Here is a 14,503-nt window from a genome sequence, read left to right as displayed (position 1 = left end):
CGTCAACTTTAGTTTCTATATGTGTGAAATATATGAGAAATATATGGGAAAGAAACTTGAGGGAAGCCTCTCCAATAGGCTTAAATTTATACGCTATTTTTAGTACATGGAAATATTAGATGAAATAGTTTCAAGTATTTGCTTTATTTATCAGTTTGTTATTTCAGCTCCTGATGTAAAAGACATACCGTACCTCATAAACATTTCAAAAGGTTACAGATTAATGTTTTAATCAAAATTCATAGAATATTAATCAATAAAATCCTAGAAAATAACTTCAAAAATTGTGATATGACTTTCAAACAAGTCTTTTATTTTATGATGTGCTTTAAAGAGAGCTTAAATTATAGATTTGTGAAATATTGGGTAAACAAAGGCAAAAGTTGTGCCTGGGTTAACAAAATCCTGCATTACTTACTTTTAAGCAGTACAAGTAAGGTAAGCAAGGACCAAATACCTGACTGAATCTCCTAGTCATCTGTAAAAATGTAGCACATAGATTTTATTAAAATGTTGATAACTGTAAAATCAAATTTTAAAGACCTGAAATCAAAACATCATTCTTCTTAGGAGGCTCAAATAATGGCAGAATTATTTTAAACAATGGTGTCTCCTTGTGCAGAAATATTTTTTGAAAAATAAGATAAGCCTGTGTGAAGAGTAACTTTAGGAATCCCCCCCCCCCAGAATCTTTCTGATTTACCTACAGTAATTTGGCTAATACTGGAAAATAACTAAAAATTTAAGGTTTGTTCATATCATTTATCTTAAAATAAGAAAATTATGAATTCAGCTCCAATGCAGTCTGAACAATGGTTAGAGAGAGAAGGGGATGGATTGCATCTGTGTGGATAATAGCTAAAGTTATTTTTGGCTCACATAGTTTATTATTTTATTGCGTGTGCTACATAAAACATTCTAAGTCCCCATGAGACTGCATTCTTTATCATGCAGGAAAGCAGAACACCTTACTATAAATTTGCCACAAATCTCGAACACTCACCCAAACTTCTTATTTAACCTAATAACAAATTAAGAGCCTTAAGTGAAAATGGTTTTCTGCAGAATAAGAAACTACAAATGTTCAACAGTGCCAGAAAATGCAGACACAAATTATGTGTGTTTAGTCTAATATTCTCAAAAGATAGCAATATATGCAAATACATGTTTTCTGCAGTGAAGTGCCATTAATTTCAGTATATATGCCACTGTTGTAAATAAAAGTGGGATAGTATTATTCTTTGTCAAAACTCCAGACAACTAATTAATATAAACTGCATTTTAAGTAGAAGTATTTACATCATAAAATTGTGACATTAATTTTGATAGTAACTAGACAGATGTAGTTATCAATATTAAAACTAAAATGAAAAGTAAAAAAAAATTATAAAGTCAACCCCTCTGGCACACTGATCATATTTCAAATGCTCAATATGCACCTGTGTTTAGTGGTTACTATATTAGACAGTAGAGATGCATAACGCTTCTATTGCTGAAGAAAGTTCTATTACACAACACCACTATAGAAAGGCTATCAGTTTCATGAAAAGGGCTACATTTTGTCTTTTCAGTTGTTTACTTTTTGCCTGTATAGAAACACTTAAGTTTGTAACCCTGAATGGAAATCAGATGATTGTGATTACAGTCATCTCTCCTTTTGAGAGTTTTGTGTAAGCTATCATCTTCTAATCCACTGTTAAATTTTTTTCCCACTGATTACTATGGCAGGCCAGTGGTCCCACCCAATTCTTTATATTCTTTTTTTAATAATTGAACTGTCTTTCAGTCTTACTGTGTAACTATCTGTCTACTGATCTTACTGTGTACCTTCTACACAGATAGAAATATTTAGCAAGCATTCCTTTAATTTTGAAAACAAAATAGTCACATACCTGAATAATTTTGTTAACAAGTATCACCCCAAGAAATTCAATAAAAAGGTAAAAAGAAAAAGAATAGCCATGTAGTTCTATAGACAATACACACCTTGAGCCTGTCACTGTCACTGAAAACAGAAACTAGGATCTTGGTCTCATGAGAATTTATCAGGTGATATTTTCTGTATGGAATAAGTCTACATCAGTGGTAGTCAACCTGGTCCCTACTTTCCACTAATGGGCATTCCAGCTTTCATGGTGGGCAGTAATGGAGCAACCAAAGTGTAAATAAAAAGATAGATTTAACTATAGTAAGTTGTTTTATAAAGATTCATTCTGCCAAACTTAGCGAAAATCCAACATAAAGTACTTGGTAAGTAATTATTATTATATGCTTTAACTTGCTGTAACTCTGCTTTATAAATTTTATAAAGTAAAATTACTTCCCTACTTTATAAATCACCATTAGTGTGGAACCAGTGGGCAGTTAGAAAATTTTACTACTAACAGAGATACAAAAATGAGCAGTAGGTATAAAAAAGTTGACTACCTCTGCTCTACATAAAAAATACCAAAAGATAGAACTGATATACTATAAATATGAAGGCAATGACTGTGATCACCAACTGTTACTAATGTCTTCTTGGCCTTCCACAGAATCTTCCAAGGAAGAAAGTCCAGCGACTGGGGAAAGGTCCCAGTCATCAACTCCTTATTCTACAGTTGATCAGAAATTGCTGGCTGATGTCCATGTAGGTTTCCATCTTAGATCTTAATACATTTATGTCTGTTCTCTTTCATTTTCAATTTATTTTGATTTATATATTTTTATCTTTTTTTGAGAGAAAGGCTAATGTGTTAACTTTTTACATTAATCTTTCAAAGATGGATCTCCATTGCTGAGTGTGTACAAGATGAAATCTAGAAAATAAATTAAAAAACATTTAATTAATCATAAAATAATTTATTATTTTATTTTCACATTCTTGTGTCAGAACATATTCAAAAGAGGATTATAAAAAATGATAGAAGATAATCTCAAATTGAAGAGTACAGCCTAGATGCTCAAATTTTGTTTTATATCATTTCTTGGATGATCAGGCAATATGTAAAAATGAAGAAATATATTGAAAAATAAAATTCCCTCTGATTTCATACCCACAAAGTCTTCCAAATCTTTGTGCAGTGTGTTTTTAGATAATTCCATTTTACTTTTGTAATTACCCCTATTTTACCACACATGCACATCCTTTTCAGGTTGTCCAATGGTTGTTTATATGACACATAACAGATGTGGATTTGTTAATTTGCTTAAAAGTGCTTGAGTTACTTACAGATAACCTATGCTGTATGAAACTAGACTTGGGAAATTAACCTATCAATTTTAAGAGTTATGTGTTAATCCTAATGTCAGAGGATAAAATGAAAGGAAAAAGTGACTATATCTTCCATAGGGCATCAAATCATCTGTTCTATTCCCCAGTACCAAAACCAAATGTTTAGTCCTCAGAGGACAAGTAGGGGGTAACAAAAAAAAAGTGAGTAAACTTTTTCTTCTTTGTTCCAGAAAGTCCATTAATCATCACAGCCTGAAGTTTGAGTTTTGGCATCTCATTGTCACAAAAATGTTGCCTTTATCTACTGAGTAAACATATTTATTTCAATTGAAAATATATTTAAAAATAGTGTCAGCTTGGAAAAGTTCCAATCTAGAACAAAATGAAAGGATATTAAAGACTATATTAGCCTTTCTTATGCACACAGATTCCAGATAGAATTAAAGTAGGGAAACTATCACCCTTGTTTACTTGACATATGAATGGATAGACTGTAATGTACTCTCTGAAATCTTCTGGAATGATTACTTAACTCCTGCACCTTTCATTCAGCTACCTGAAGAAAATGGTGATTATGTTGAACTCTATGATGCTGGTACTGATACTGATACTGATGGTGATGATGAGGATTCTAATGATGCATATGAAGATACCTACAACCATGACAATGGCAATGATGCCTCAGATAACCAGGTTGTTCAGGCTAATGATGTCAGTGAAGACCACAATGATGATGGCAATGATGAGATTGTTGAGGACAAAGACAATAATCATGACGATGCTTCTAGTTGGCCAAGGTTAGTTTTTCTGTATTATTTTCACTATTCATGTTTTATAATTTCAAAACTATTTGCATCTTTGGTTTACTTTCAAAATTTTTTACTAAAAGAGTGAAAGAATTGTATTTGCATATTGGTAAATTTTGTGCACTATATTTTATTGGTATTCAAGTATGTGTTAGGTTCTTTAATTTCATAAACAAAAAACTCATTTATTCATTTTTATGTTCATTTCCCTTTCATATAATTTATTAAGGTGACACTGGTTAACAAAATTATATAGAATTTAGGCATACAATTCCACAACATACCATCTGTACACTGTATTTTGTGTTCACCACCCCAAGCCATCTGTTAACATTAATGCTACTGAATCATCCTACCCCATAAAACTGAAATAAGTATGAAAAATGGAGTGACAAATTGAGCAGTGTGCTACTTAGTAACTATATGACAAAGCCCTAGTATTTGTGAACAAAATATCTAAATTTGCTTTAAAATGAGTAAAACTTGACTTCCATTTGTTGGTTTTAGGTAGCAACTTACTAATATGGCATTATTCTCGGAATCTTAAAAACTGCTGTACCTAAATTTAGTATTCATTAAATTTTATATTTTTATAAAGTAGTTCCCCAAATTAATAATATTTAGTGAAATAGTGTTTTGGGCATGGTACCAGTTGTTTGCTATGTATATATATTTTCTTGTTCCTGCTCTAAACAGCCTGTGTGTTTTTATATGCTCATATTTCGTTTTTAAACTGCTTTCAAAAAAGATTAATTACTATAACATATTTTTACATTTTTTATAAAAATAATTAGTAAACCAGAAAAAGCTAAGAATGGTATGATTTCATATATAGGTGGGATATAAAACTTAGACTGATGGACATAGATAAAAGTGAAGTGGTCACCAGGGGGAGGAGGTGGAGATAGGACGATGGTAGGGTGTACAGAGGGACAACTATAAGGTGATGGAAAATGATTTGACTTTGGGTGATAGGTGTACAACATAATCAACAGTTCAAACGTTATAGAAATGTTTACCTGAAACCTATGTACTCTTACAGATCAATATCACTTTGCTAATGTCAATTTTCTAAACAAAATTAAAAAACAATTAGCAGTGAGAGAATTGTTTTCTTTATAATATTGAAATTCATATACTGGTTTGTTACATTTTAAATATTATTGGTGGATTATATGACAGAACAGATCGGGTTTTTTTCTTTTTGCCAATTAAAAAAACCTATTAAGCATTCCACTGTCAAATAAATTTCCTTTTAGAATTATAATAGGTACATGTTAATGATGTCTCTTATGCAAAAGATCATTGAAACATTTTGTTAAGTTTGGTGTTCTTAGCAACTAGTTAAACAACTATCTTAGCTTAATGAGATCTATATTACTGAACTTCCTAGTGGGAGTAAAGCAATCAATGAGATTCTGTAACAAAGCAGTCAATACACATGTTAGAAAATCAAGGCACATGTTAACATTAGCATAAATTAATATATATTGAAAAAAAGAACTACTCAAATATTATTGAGCCAAGAATATGGGCTTAATTATTCATGTGAATGTGAAGTTGCTAATGAATGAAACAGTCCATTATTTAAAAAAAAAAATACATATTTTTGCTACCAACCTAACATGTGTTCCTAATAAAGGATTAGAGTTCTCTTCCATCTGCCATCCAAATGCAGCTAGGGAATAGATGGTGGCTATGGTATTAATTCAGTATTTAAGAATGAAAAGACATAGAGGCATTTCTCCTCTCAATATCATATCAGTAGTATTCACATATCACATAGAGCAAAAATGTGCCTAAAGATAGTATATATGTATAGGAAGCATCCTAATTCTGTTTAATTTGCTGACTTTCAGATATGTTATTGTTGGGTCACCTTTCACCCAGTCATTAATTGAATCTCATTATCAGGTCAAGCTATGACAGAAGTGGAAACTGGAAACAAAATGGTAGAGATGGAGGTGATGAAGAAGGAACGTGCAGCAACTACGGAAGCCAGAGAACCAGTAGAAGCCACGAAGGATATGCAGCCAGTGGGGACAATGCAGCTATTGAAGATTATGGAGAAGACAGAGCCTATAAAGGGAACAGAAGAGGCATGGAGAGTAATGGAGGTAGGGGAGTCAGTGGAACTAATGAAGAGATTGAAGACCTTGAACTCGATGAAGGATCATATTGCTCAGACAGAGATGGTTCAGGATTGGAAAGACCAGCATCGCAGGACTTTGAACATCAACAGGAGGTAATGCACCACTTGAAAAGGCGAATGGATTCCACTCCTTGTTAGTGTGTTTCTTCATTTGATATGTCATATTTCCAGGCATTCCACATATAATTTCAACTTCTATCCCAAAGCCTTAAAGATTTTTAATTATAGCTATAGGCAGATCTTTGATTTTTCTAATTTGGATGGTTTCTATTTACTTCCATGGACAAAAATATCTTCTTTATTGGCTTTTATTTCTTACATTGTATGTTTGGGATAATATCTGTTAACATATACATTTTTTTCTCAGTTTTTATTTTGTAAAATATATATGTTTTTTTATTTTTCCAATTGTAAATATAAAATTCAATTAAATTAAATTCATTCACAATGTTGTTCAACTATTACTACTAGTTATTTTTAGAACATTTTTGTGATAAAGACAGAGAGAGGGACAGATAGGAACAGACAGACAGGAAGGGAGAGAGATGAGAAGCATCAATTCGTTGCAGCTCCTTAGTTGCTCATTGACTGCTTTCTCATATGTGCCTTGACCAGGATGCCCCAGCAGAGTGAGTGACCCCTTGCTCAAGCCAATGACCTTGGGCTTCAAGCCAAAGACTTTTGAGCTCAAGCCAGTGACCATGTGTTTATATCTAGGATCCCACGCTCAAACTGGCTGAGCCTGCGCTCAAGCCAGTGACCTTGGGGTTTTAAACCTGGGTCTTCTGCATCCCAATCTGATGCTCTAACCACTGCACAATCACCTGGTCAGGCTAGAACTTTTCTTATAATCCCCCCAAACTAAACAATTAACTCTCCATCATCTCTTCCTCCATCCCTAGTAACCTTTATTCTACTTTTTATCTAGGTACCTTATATAAGCAGTCATCCAATATTTGTTCTTTTTTTTGTCTGGCTTATTACACTCAGCATACCATTTTTAAGGTTCATTCATGTTTTTAGCATGTGTCTGAATTATTTTCCATTTTAAGGTTAAATAATTTGTCATAATATGAACATACTGAATTTTGTGTGACTAATCATTTGTACAGGAACATTTGATTTAAGCTTTTTGCTATCATGAATAATACTTCTGTGAAAATTGGTATACAAGTATCTGTTTTTGGAGACACTGTTTTCAATTCTTTGTTGTAGTGGTATTGCTAGGTTCTGTTTCAATTTTTTAAGGAACTGTTAACGCATACAGTTAAAACTTAATTAACAAACTGTGTTTACATAATGAATTGTCATTCAAAAAAGATTTACTGACTTTATAAATAGGTTTAAAAATATTCAGATAGCTTCACAGATGCTAGATCAATAGGAATTATCACCGAAAAGATTTTCTGGAGCACGTCATATTTGAACTAATTCTTGATAAATGGAAAGTATTTGGATATCTGCAAACGCAGGTGAGATTCCGGACAGAGGAAACATTTTGCCAGTCTATCTCCTCACCCTTTTGTCCTATCACACAAAGTGGCTTAGAAGATGCCATAGTGTTTCATAAATTAGTGCCCTTGTGCAAGTTGTTCACTAGCCATCCTTCGTAATTCAACTCATATATCACCTTTGACATCCAGGCAGAATTATACACCCCTTCCTCTGTGCTTGCAAGAATTTTGCCCATAGTTTCATTTTCATGCTTATGACATTGTAATTTGGTTGTTTGCTTGCTCTTCAATCACACTTAATTGTGAATTCCCTAAAATGCAGTAACTATGTTTAATTCATCTTTGTTTACTTTTCTTTACTCACTTACCCAGTCTCAGGGCCTATCTTAATGCTTGTTCCATGATAGAAGCATAATAATTATGGAAGAAATCAATGAAGGAAGAAAACAAAAAGACAGAAAGGAAAATCCCTAGATGGATTCCAATAAGAAAGCAGTATCAGTTGGAAAGTAGCGATGTCTGTCTCTGTCTGTCTGTCTACCTGCCTGCCTACTTACCTATCTATTTTAATTAGAGACATTTAAAAAGGATGTCCCAACATAGTTTTTATAGCACCCTTGGGTATGTCCAATTATCGCAAGGAATATTTTGACATTTACAGAGTGAATTGATCTTACTTCCATTTTAATTTATAAAAGACAGGTACCCTACCACAATTTTGTGGTTATAATGGTCATAAAAACAAGTTTCTTAAAGAATAGCACAACTCCTTTAATACCAAGAATACATGTTTGGACACCAAAACATTCTTATTAAAAGACAGGCTTGCCAAAAACAGTTGGTAGGTTTTTCTAAAGGTTTTAGCATTCTGCATAAAATCTGTCACATTTTGTGGCTTTTATCCCTTAGTTTCTCTTCATAAGTTAATGGAAGCTAGCTACATTTTCAGTGAAGCATGTTTACATTGAGTTTGTGTTGGTTGATTTTCCATCAATAGCTTTTCAATTTCACAAAGTGAAACTAAATTTCTTACACTGGTGTTTTTAATTTTTTCAAATGTTTGTGGGGCATAGTATAGCTGAATGTAAGCTTTGGAATCAAACAGAAATAGCTCATTTTAATAGAGCTATGTATGAAAAGATAGAATTTTTTGCTATTCATTTAGATATGCCTTCAGAAAATGGTTATTAGGGTGTCATACACACACACAAATACTCTACCTATTATCTGACAACTACATTCTTACTAGGATATGATGCTGGTTTAGGGCAAATTGCCATTCCTTCTACCTATAATGCAGTCAAACAGACTTTGACTTCTAACTCTGGACTCCTTACTTATCTCTATGACTTTGAATACATTCTTGAACTTTGCTAAGTTTTAGTTTCTTTGTAAGTGAAATGGAGATAATTATACTTACTTTATGACCCTCAATGATACATAAGTAAGATGGCTGACAAGAGTTCCTGATACATAATACAAATTCCACAAATGTTAGGTCTCCAAATTTAACAGCTAAGGACTTCAGGCTCCTTGAATTTCTTCTCTGACATCAATTATCTCAACATAGCTTATGTCTTTCTCTTCAGATAACATTGTTGAGTTCCTCTGGTAAATGTGGATTTTATAAGGGTGCAGAATTATAGATGTTAATAAATTTTGCAATTCATTTTTCAAATGACCCCTAGGCATATTATATTTCTCTCACTGTTAAGTTGCTAATAATGTCAAAATTAATTTTTCATCTTGTAGGAGTCAGTTAGTAGAAGTGAGGCCTCAAATGCCATTGCCTTAGGCACTGCACCTGCAGCATCTGTTGATGAGAATGAGAGTATGGACATATCGGAAGCATCAACAGAATCGAGTTTTTCTGCCAGCCATTCATCTCCTTCCATCACTTCTGGGAAGGCTGCAAATGCTGAGTTTGCCAGTGCCATCTGTAAGTGTATTTAATGTAACCTCCAAATGCTGTAGTCTTTTCATATATTAACACAGTGTTTGAACACTGGCTCATGATCTGAAAAAAATCAAATCAATGATATTCAACTGACATATATCCAGATATGTACCTACTTTTGAAATCTACACTTCACTGAGACTTTATGGCACCTAAATTTGAACTACAATTGAGAAAATGAGTTCATCATTTGGATTTTTTTGCAATGTAATCATAGTAACTTGAAGTACATTTGTATTAAAAAATGTATTATAACTGTCATGGTTTGTGTTATCTGATGGGTTAGGAGTTATAGAAATGATACTTTCATTAAACATTAAAATATAATAAAAGAAACACATTTTTTGAGGCTGGTTTTTCATTTGTGGAAACACTCACACACATCTGGTGTGTGCACTAGTAATTTTTCTCAATATCTTCTCCTTACTTCTTGACAGTCTATTCTGGATTACTGGAAGTACCTGAGAAATTACTTAAGAAGCCCTCTGACGTAAATGTGAACCCACTATATGTCTCTCCTATATGTAAAAAACCACTAATCCACATGTATGAGAAGGAATTCACTTCTGAGGTCTGCTGTGGTTCTCTGTGGGGTGAGTTTGATTTTTTAGAAGTAGGTTGTTGTTCTTTGAAGATTAAATTCTATCTAGGTAGCAAACTTGTGAAAAATCATAGGGATAAAACATTTGTTTGCTATTCCCAAATTATTATCAAGCTGATAAAATATATACTTATAGCAATTAAATTGCTCTTTTTGATTGATTTATTTTCACTGAATGTAGTTTGATGTTTGAATTAGTGCTTCCTTTCCTTTTTATTCTGTTTCTTTTTAATCTGAATTAACTGAGATAGGTATAAAATTGAACTAGATTATGAGCTTTTCAAAATTGAGCTTAGTATTTCTCTTTAATTTAAGAGTATGTACAGTAAACAATATCTAATGAGATACTATAAGAAATATTTCTGCAAGTTATTGTTTTAAAATAATCATCATGATTTGACAAGACAGATCCGTCTATGTCTTACATAGACTGTTTTTCAGTCCTTTGTTCCAGAAGCATAAATTATAACCTCTTTGGTAATGCTGAGACAATATTTTACCACAAACCAATCTGTATCATAAATGAACAAAGGAAGGAGAGAAATCCAAAGTAAATGCCAACCTCTGATTTGCAATTTCATAGATTTTACAGAATGTATCATTGAACAAAGGACATAATTTTAAATTAAGAATAGAGCAGTATGGTAGACATTATAATTATATGGATCGAACAATTTTGGGAAAAATGTAATCCTCTAAGTTTTGCTCATGTAATGTGTCCAATTATAAGAAAGCCAAGTTTACTTCATTATTATTTCAGTCAGGCAACTACCCAGTTTATGTCTAGTAACTCATTTGTATAGCTCATAATAAATTATTTTGAAAAATAAAAAATTGCAGTAAAAAATGACTGCACTTCCTTCTACCTCTCGGATCCTCCTATGGGAGGAAAATAGAGTTTGTAAATCTGCCACTGGCCTGGGCATTCACTAGAGGACTGGTAAATAACAGAGTGGGAAACTGAAAGCAGAGACCCTCGCCTTCACTCTTATACCCTTGGACACAAATATTCTCCAAATAGAGGAAAGACATTGAAGTATGCTCTCTTATATTACTTGGCTAATTTTGTCCTGTGTTTTAAGATATGGGGGAAACTCTGACATTGGTTTGAAGTATATGTTGAACTTTAGTTCAATTTTCTGTTTCAATCCTATCATTCTGGTCTTTTAAAAGAGTGCTTATATTTGAGTGACTAGAGCCAGCAAACAAGTAACAGTGTAGAAATTTAAATACATAAAAGCAGGAATTAATTTTCTAGGCAGTTAATTATGTAAATTTTAAAATATTGTCATGAACAAAGAATCATTCAATTTTAAGTTGGTTTACACATAATTATTCTCAAAACATTAAAGTTTTAAATTATAATTAAGAATGAGGAATCAACTGAATTAAAGTCTTTGTAGGTGCTAGACATCCTTAATGTTTAATGGTAACTTTCCAAAAGGTTGACTGATTTTTATAAAGTTTCAGACACAAGTAAAGGGTGCTAAGATTTATCTAAAGTTTTATTGGTAAAATGGCACACTAAACAGCAGCCAGTACAATATTGTCAGAAGGTATTAGCTTGTATATTTATATGTATTTCAGTGAAATATGTCCTGTTGGTAGGTATTCCACTGTTACACAGAATGAGGCTAACATTAGCCTAAAATGATAAATCACCTTTACATAAATCAGAACACTGGAGTAGCAAAAACACTAATATAAATAAATTCCAAAAATGTAATCTAAGCTAATATAGAACTTTTCTTTTTACATACAAACAGGAGTGAATTTGCTGTTGGGAACCCGATCTAATCTGTACCTTATGGACAGAAGCGGAAAGGCAGATATTACAAAACTTATAAAGCGAAGACCATTTCGTCAGATTCAAGTTGTAGAGCCACTCAATTTGCTGATTACCATCTCCGGTTTGTTTAAGAACTAAAATTAGCTTAGTAATTACACAGATTAATTAGGTTGCAAACTGGGCTAAAGGTTTTCTCAGGAGAAAGTGTTCACAGGAAAGCACTTTAAATATTACATTTAATTGGGACACCAGAGTTTCTAACTAGTATTTTCTTACCTATTTGCAATTTAAAGTAACTTCTGACTCTTCTCTGATATTTGAACATTTGACTGTAATACACCAAATCCAAGTCAGTGATAAGAAAAGCCACACTGTCTGCATTTCTTCCAGTCTTTTCTGAGTAGCCACCTATTACTTCACAACTCACAATTGTATCTACCCATGCACATATGAGCACACAAACATCCACTATGTACCTTTCTTGTGATGTATTCAAAGCAACAAAGAATGAAGTAAAGAATTAGAAAAGAATCAGACTGTGTTGTCCCTGGCACAAATTTATAAGGGCTTACAGATAGTGTTAGTAACAAGAATGGATTCCCTAAGACCTTTTCACCCTCCCCATATAGTAGTTGAATTTCTTAGCTTTGGTAAGTCTGAACCTGAACCTTTGAATATGAGAGAGCAAGTAAATGGATGTTAGTAATGATTGTTTTTGTTAAATAGTAATGAAAGCTCTAGAATTAAATCTAATTATATGCCAAAGATAGCAAATGAAAGGACAGACAAATTTTAAGAAATGGTTTGAATCTAGAATAAAATGATGCAAATCACAGTCATTTATATATATTTGTATGTTTCCTGTCTATACCTAATAGCCATATTGAACATCAGTGAATGATTACATGTATCCCTAAATATGATTAATTTTGCTTTAAGTTTTAGTAAGAGAAGAGAATCCTCTCTAGATATGCTAAAGCTTCACATTTTTTAAAATCATATTCCACAGTCATCCATTTACAATTGCTTGTGGTATATAGGAGCAACATTGAGTTTTGAAAATATCTGGGTGTCTGGATAATAGCATTCTTTACTTTTCACCCAGCTTTCTCTAACCCAAATGTGCCATTTTTTATGCTTAACTTTCTCTCAAATATGAATTATTTCTGCATCAAATAGTACTGAGAACATCAGTGTAGAAAGATGCTTAATTCTTTAGAGCACAAGTCGTTGTGGGTTTTTTACTATTTAAGAATAGTAATAGACATAGATGTCTAAAGTCTAACACTGTTTTTTAAAAGTATCATGTAAAATATAAATTTAACATTTATTGCATAGGTAAAAATCATATTATTTGGTCCAGAAATCTTGTAATCATAAACCCTAAAAATAATATAAATTCACTATATGTAAAAAAGATATGTGTAGTTTTAATGGCCCATTTTTCCTAAAGGAATTGTAAAATTTTGATAGGAATTTACAATTAAAAAATTAACATTGAAAATGAACTGAGTTGAGAGAAAATAATAATAAAACCATTCAACTAATTTGTAAGGATATTGAAATGAAAGAGCACAAAGAAATTCACCCCACTGTTCCTGAATGCTTAATAGTCAATGGAGTAGACACCCCTCTCATACATATGCAATGCCAAGGACAGCTTCTGGGTCTCTAAATCCTAGAAGGGTCATGATTTAAATAAAAGCCAAGGTACAAATGAATAGATAGTAATTTTTTTTGCCTGCATAGTGCCAGTCTTAACCTATCCCAAAGAAGTAGTCTACATTCACTCCAGACAGGCACATAGGTAGCTGGTAGACACTTTGACTATCTTTTGGAAGCAAGAAACATTGCTATCACATTTCTAAACTCTGAAGTTAAGACTGATACAATGTAGTTTTTAAAAGTGATTTTTACCTTAATGGAAACATTTGGTTACAAAGGAAAAAGCCTTTAGTTTTGTTCTTCTAATTTTTATATGAAAAAAATTAGATTGAAACACTGTATCATTTTGTTTTAAACTATCAGGCCATAAAAACAGACTTAGGGTGTATCATTTGACCTGGCTGAGGAACAAGATTTTGAATGATGATCCAGAAAGTAAAAGAAGACAAGAAGAAATGCTAAAGACAGAGGAAGCCTGCAAAGCTATTGATAAGTTGACAGGCTGTGAACACTTCAGTGTTCGTAAGTCCCATTTCATATTTTTTATTGGGATACAAATTTGCCTCCCTTCACTTGGTGAGGTACGTTATTATGAAAGGGAGAGTAAGGGAAAAAAGACAAAACTTCGTATACAAATATGATAGAACTTCATTACAGTATCATCCAGGTCTTTTATCCCACAGTGATGGCTATTATTGAGAAAATATTGACTAAAATAACTTTTGAAGTTAAATTTGGTTTAGTTGCACCTTTCTTCCATTCCCAGTCATGCTAATCAGTCCAGATACACTGATATTATTTTCCTGTTTCTATATAACTTCAACTATTAAATGCTTTGATGTACCATCAATAACACCCAAGGTGA

General features: G+C 32.5%; 1 protein-coding gene across 3 annotated transcripts in view; it reads left to right on the top strand.

Annotated features, from left to right (window-relative positions):
* The window catches only part of NRK (Nik related kinase), a 155,219-nt gene that overhangs the window by 124,196 nt on the left and 16,520 nt on the right, over positions 1-14,503 (top strand). For 2 of the 3 annotated variants that reach the window (XM_066357136.1, XM_066357135.1), the window contains exons 17-23: positions 2,535-2,629; positions 3,767-4,011; positions 5,935-6,265; positions 9,379-9,565; positions 10,021-10,176; positions 11,951-12,094; positions 14,002-14,160. In XM_066357136.1, coding sequence (XP_066213233.1) covers positions 2,535-2,629; positions 3,767-4,011; positions 5,935-6,265; positions 9,379-9,565; positions 10,021-10,176; positions 11,951-12,094; positions 14,002-14,160 — 1,317 coding nt within the window. The remainder of the gene's footprint in view (positions 1-2,534; positions 2,630-3,766; positions 4,012-5,934; positions 6,266-9,378; positions 9,566-10,020; positions 10,177-11,950; positions 12,095-14,001; positions 14,161-14,503) is intronic. The other variant, XM_066357137.1, reaches the window with a different exon arrangement.

Source organism: Saccopteryx leptura, chromosome X (genome assembly GCF_036850995.1).
Source record: "Saccopteryx leptura isolate mSacLep1 chromosome X, mSacLep1_pri_phased_curated, whole genome shotgun sequence".
Taxonomy (NCBI): Eukaryota; Metazoa; Chordata; class Mammalia; order Chiroptera; family Emballonuridae; genus Saccopteryx; species Saccopteryx leptura.
The sequence above is the reverse complement of the archived record's forward strand: the minus strand, read 5'-3'. Positions and strand labels throughout refer to the sequence as shown.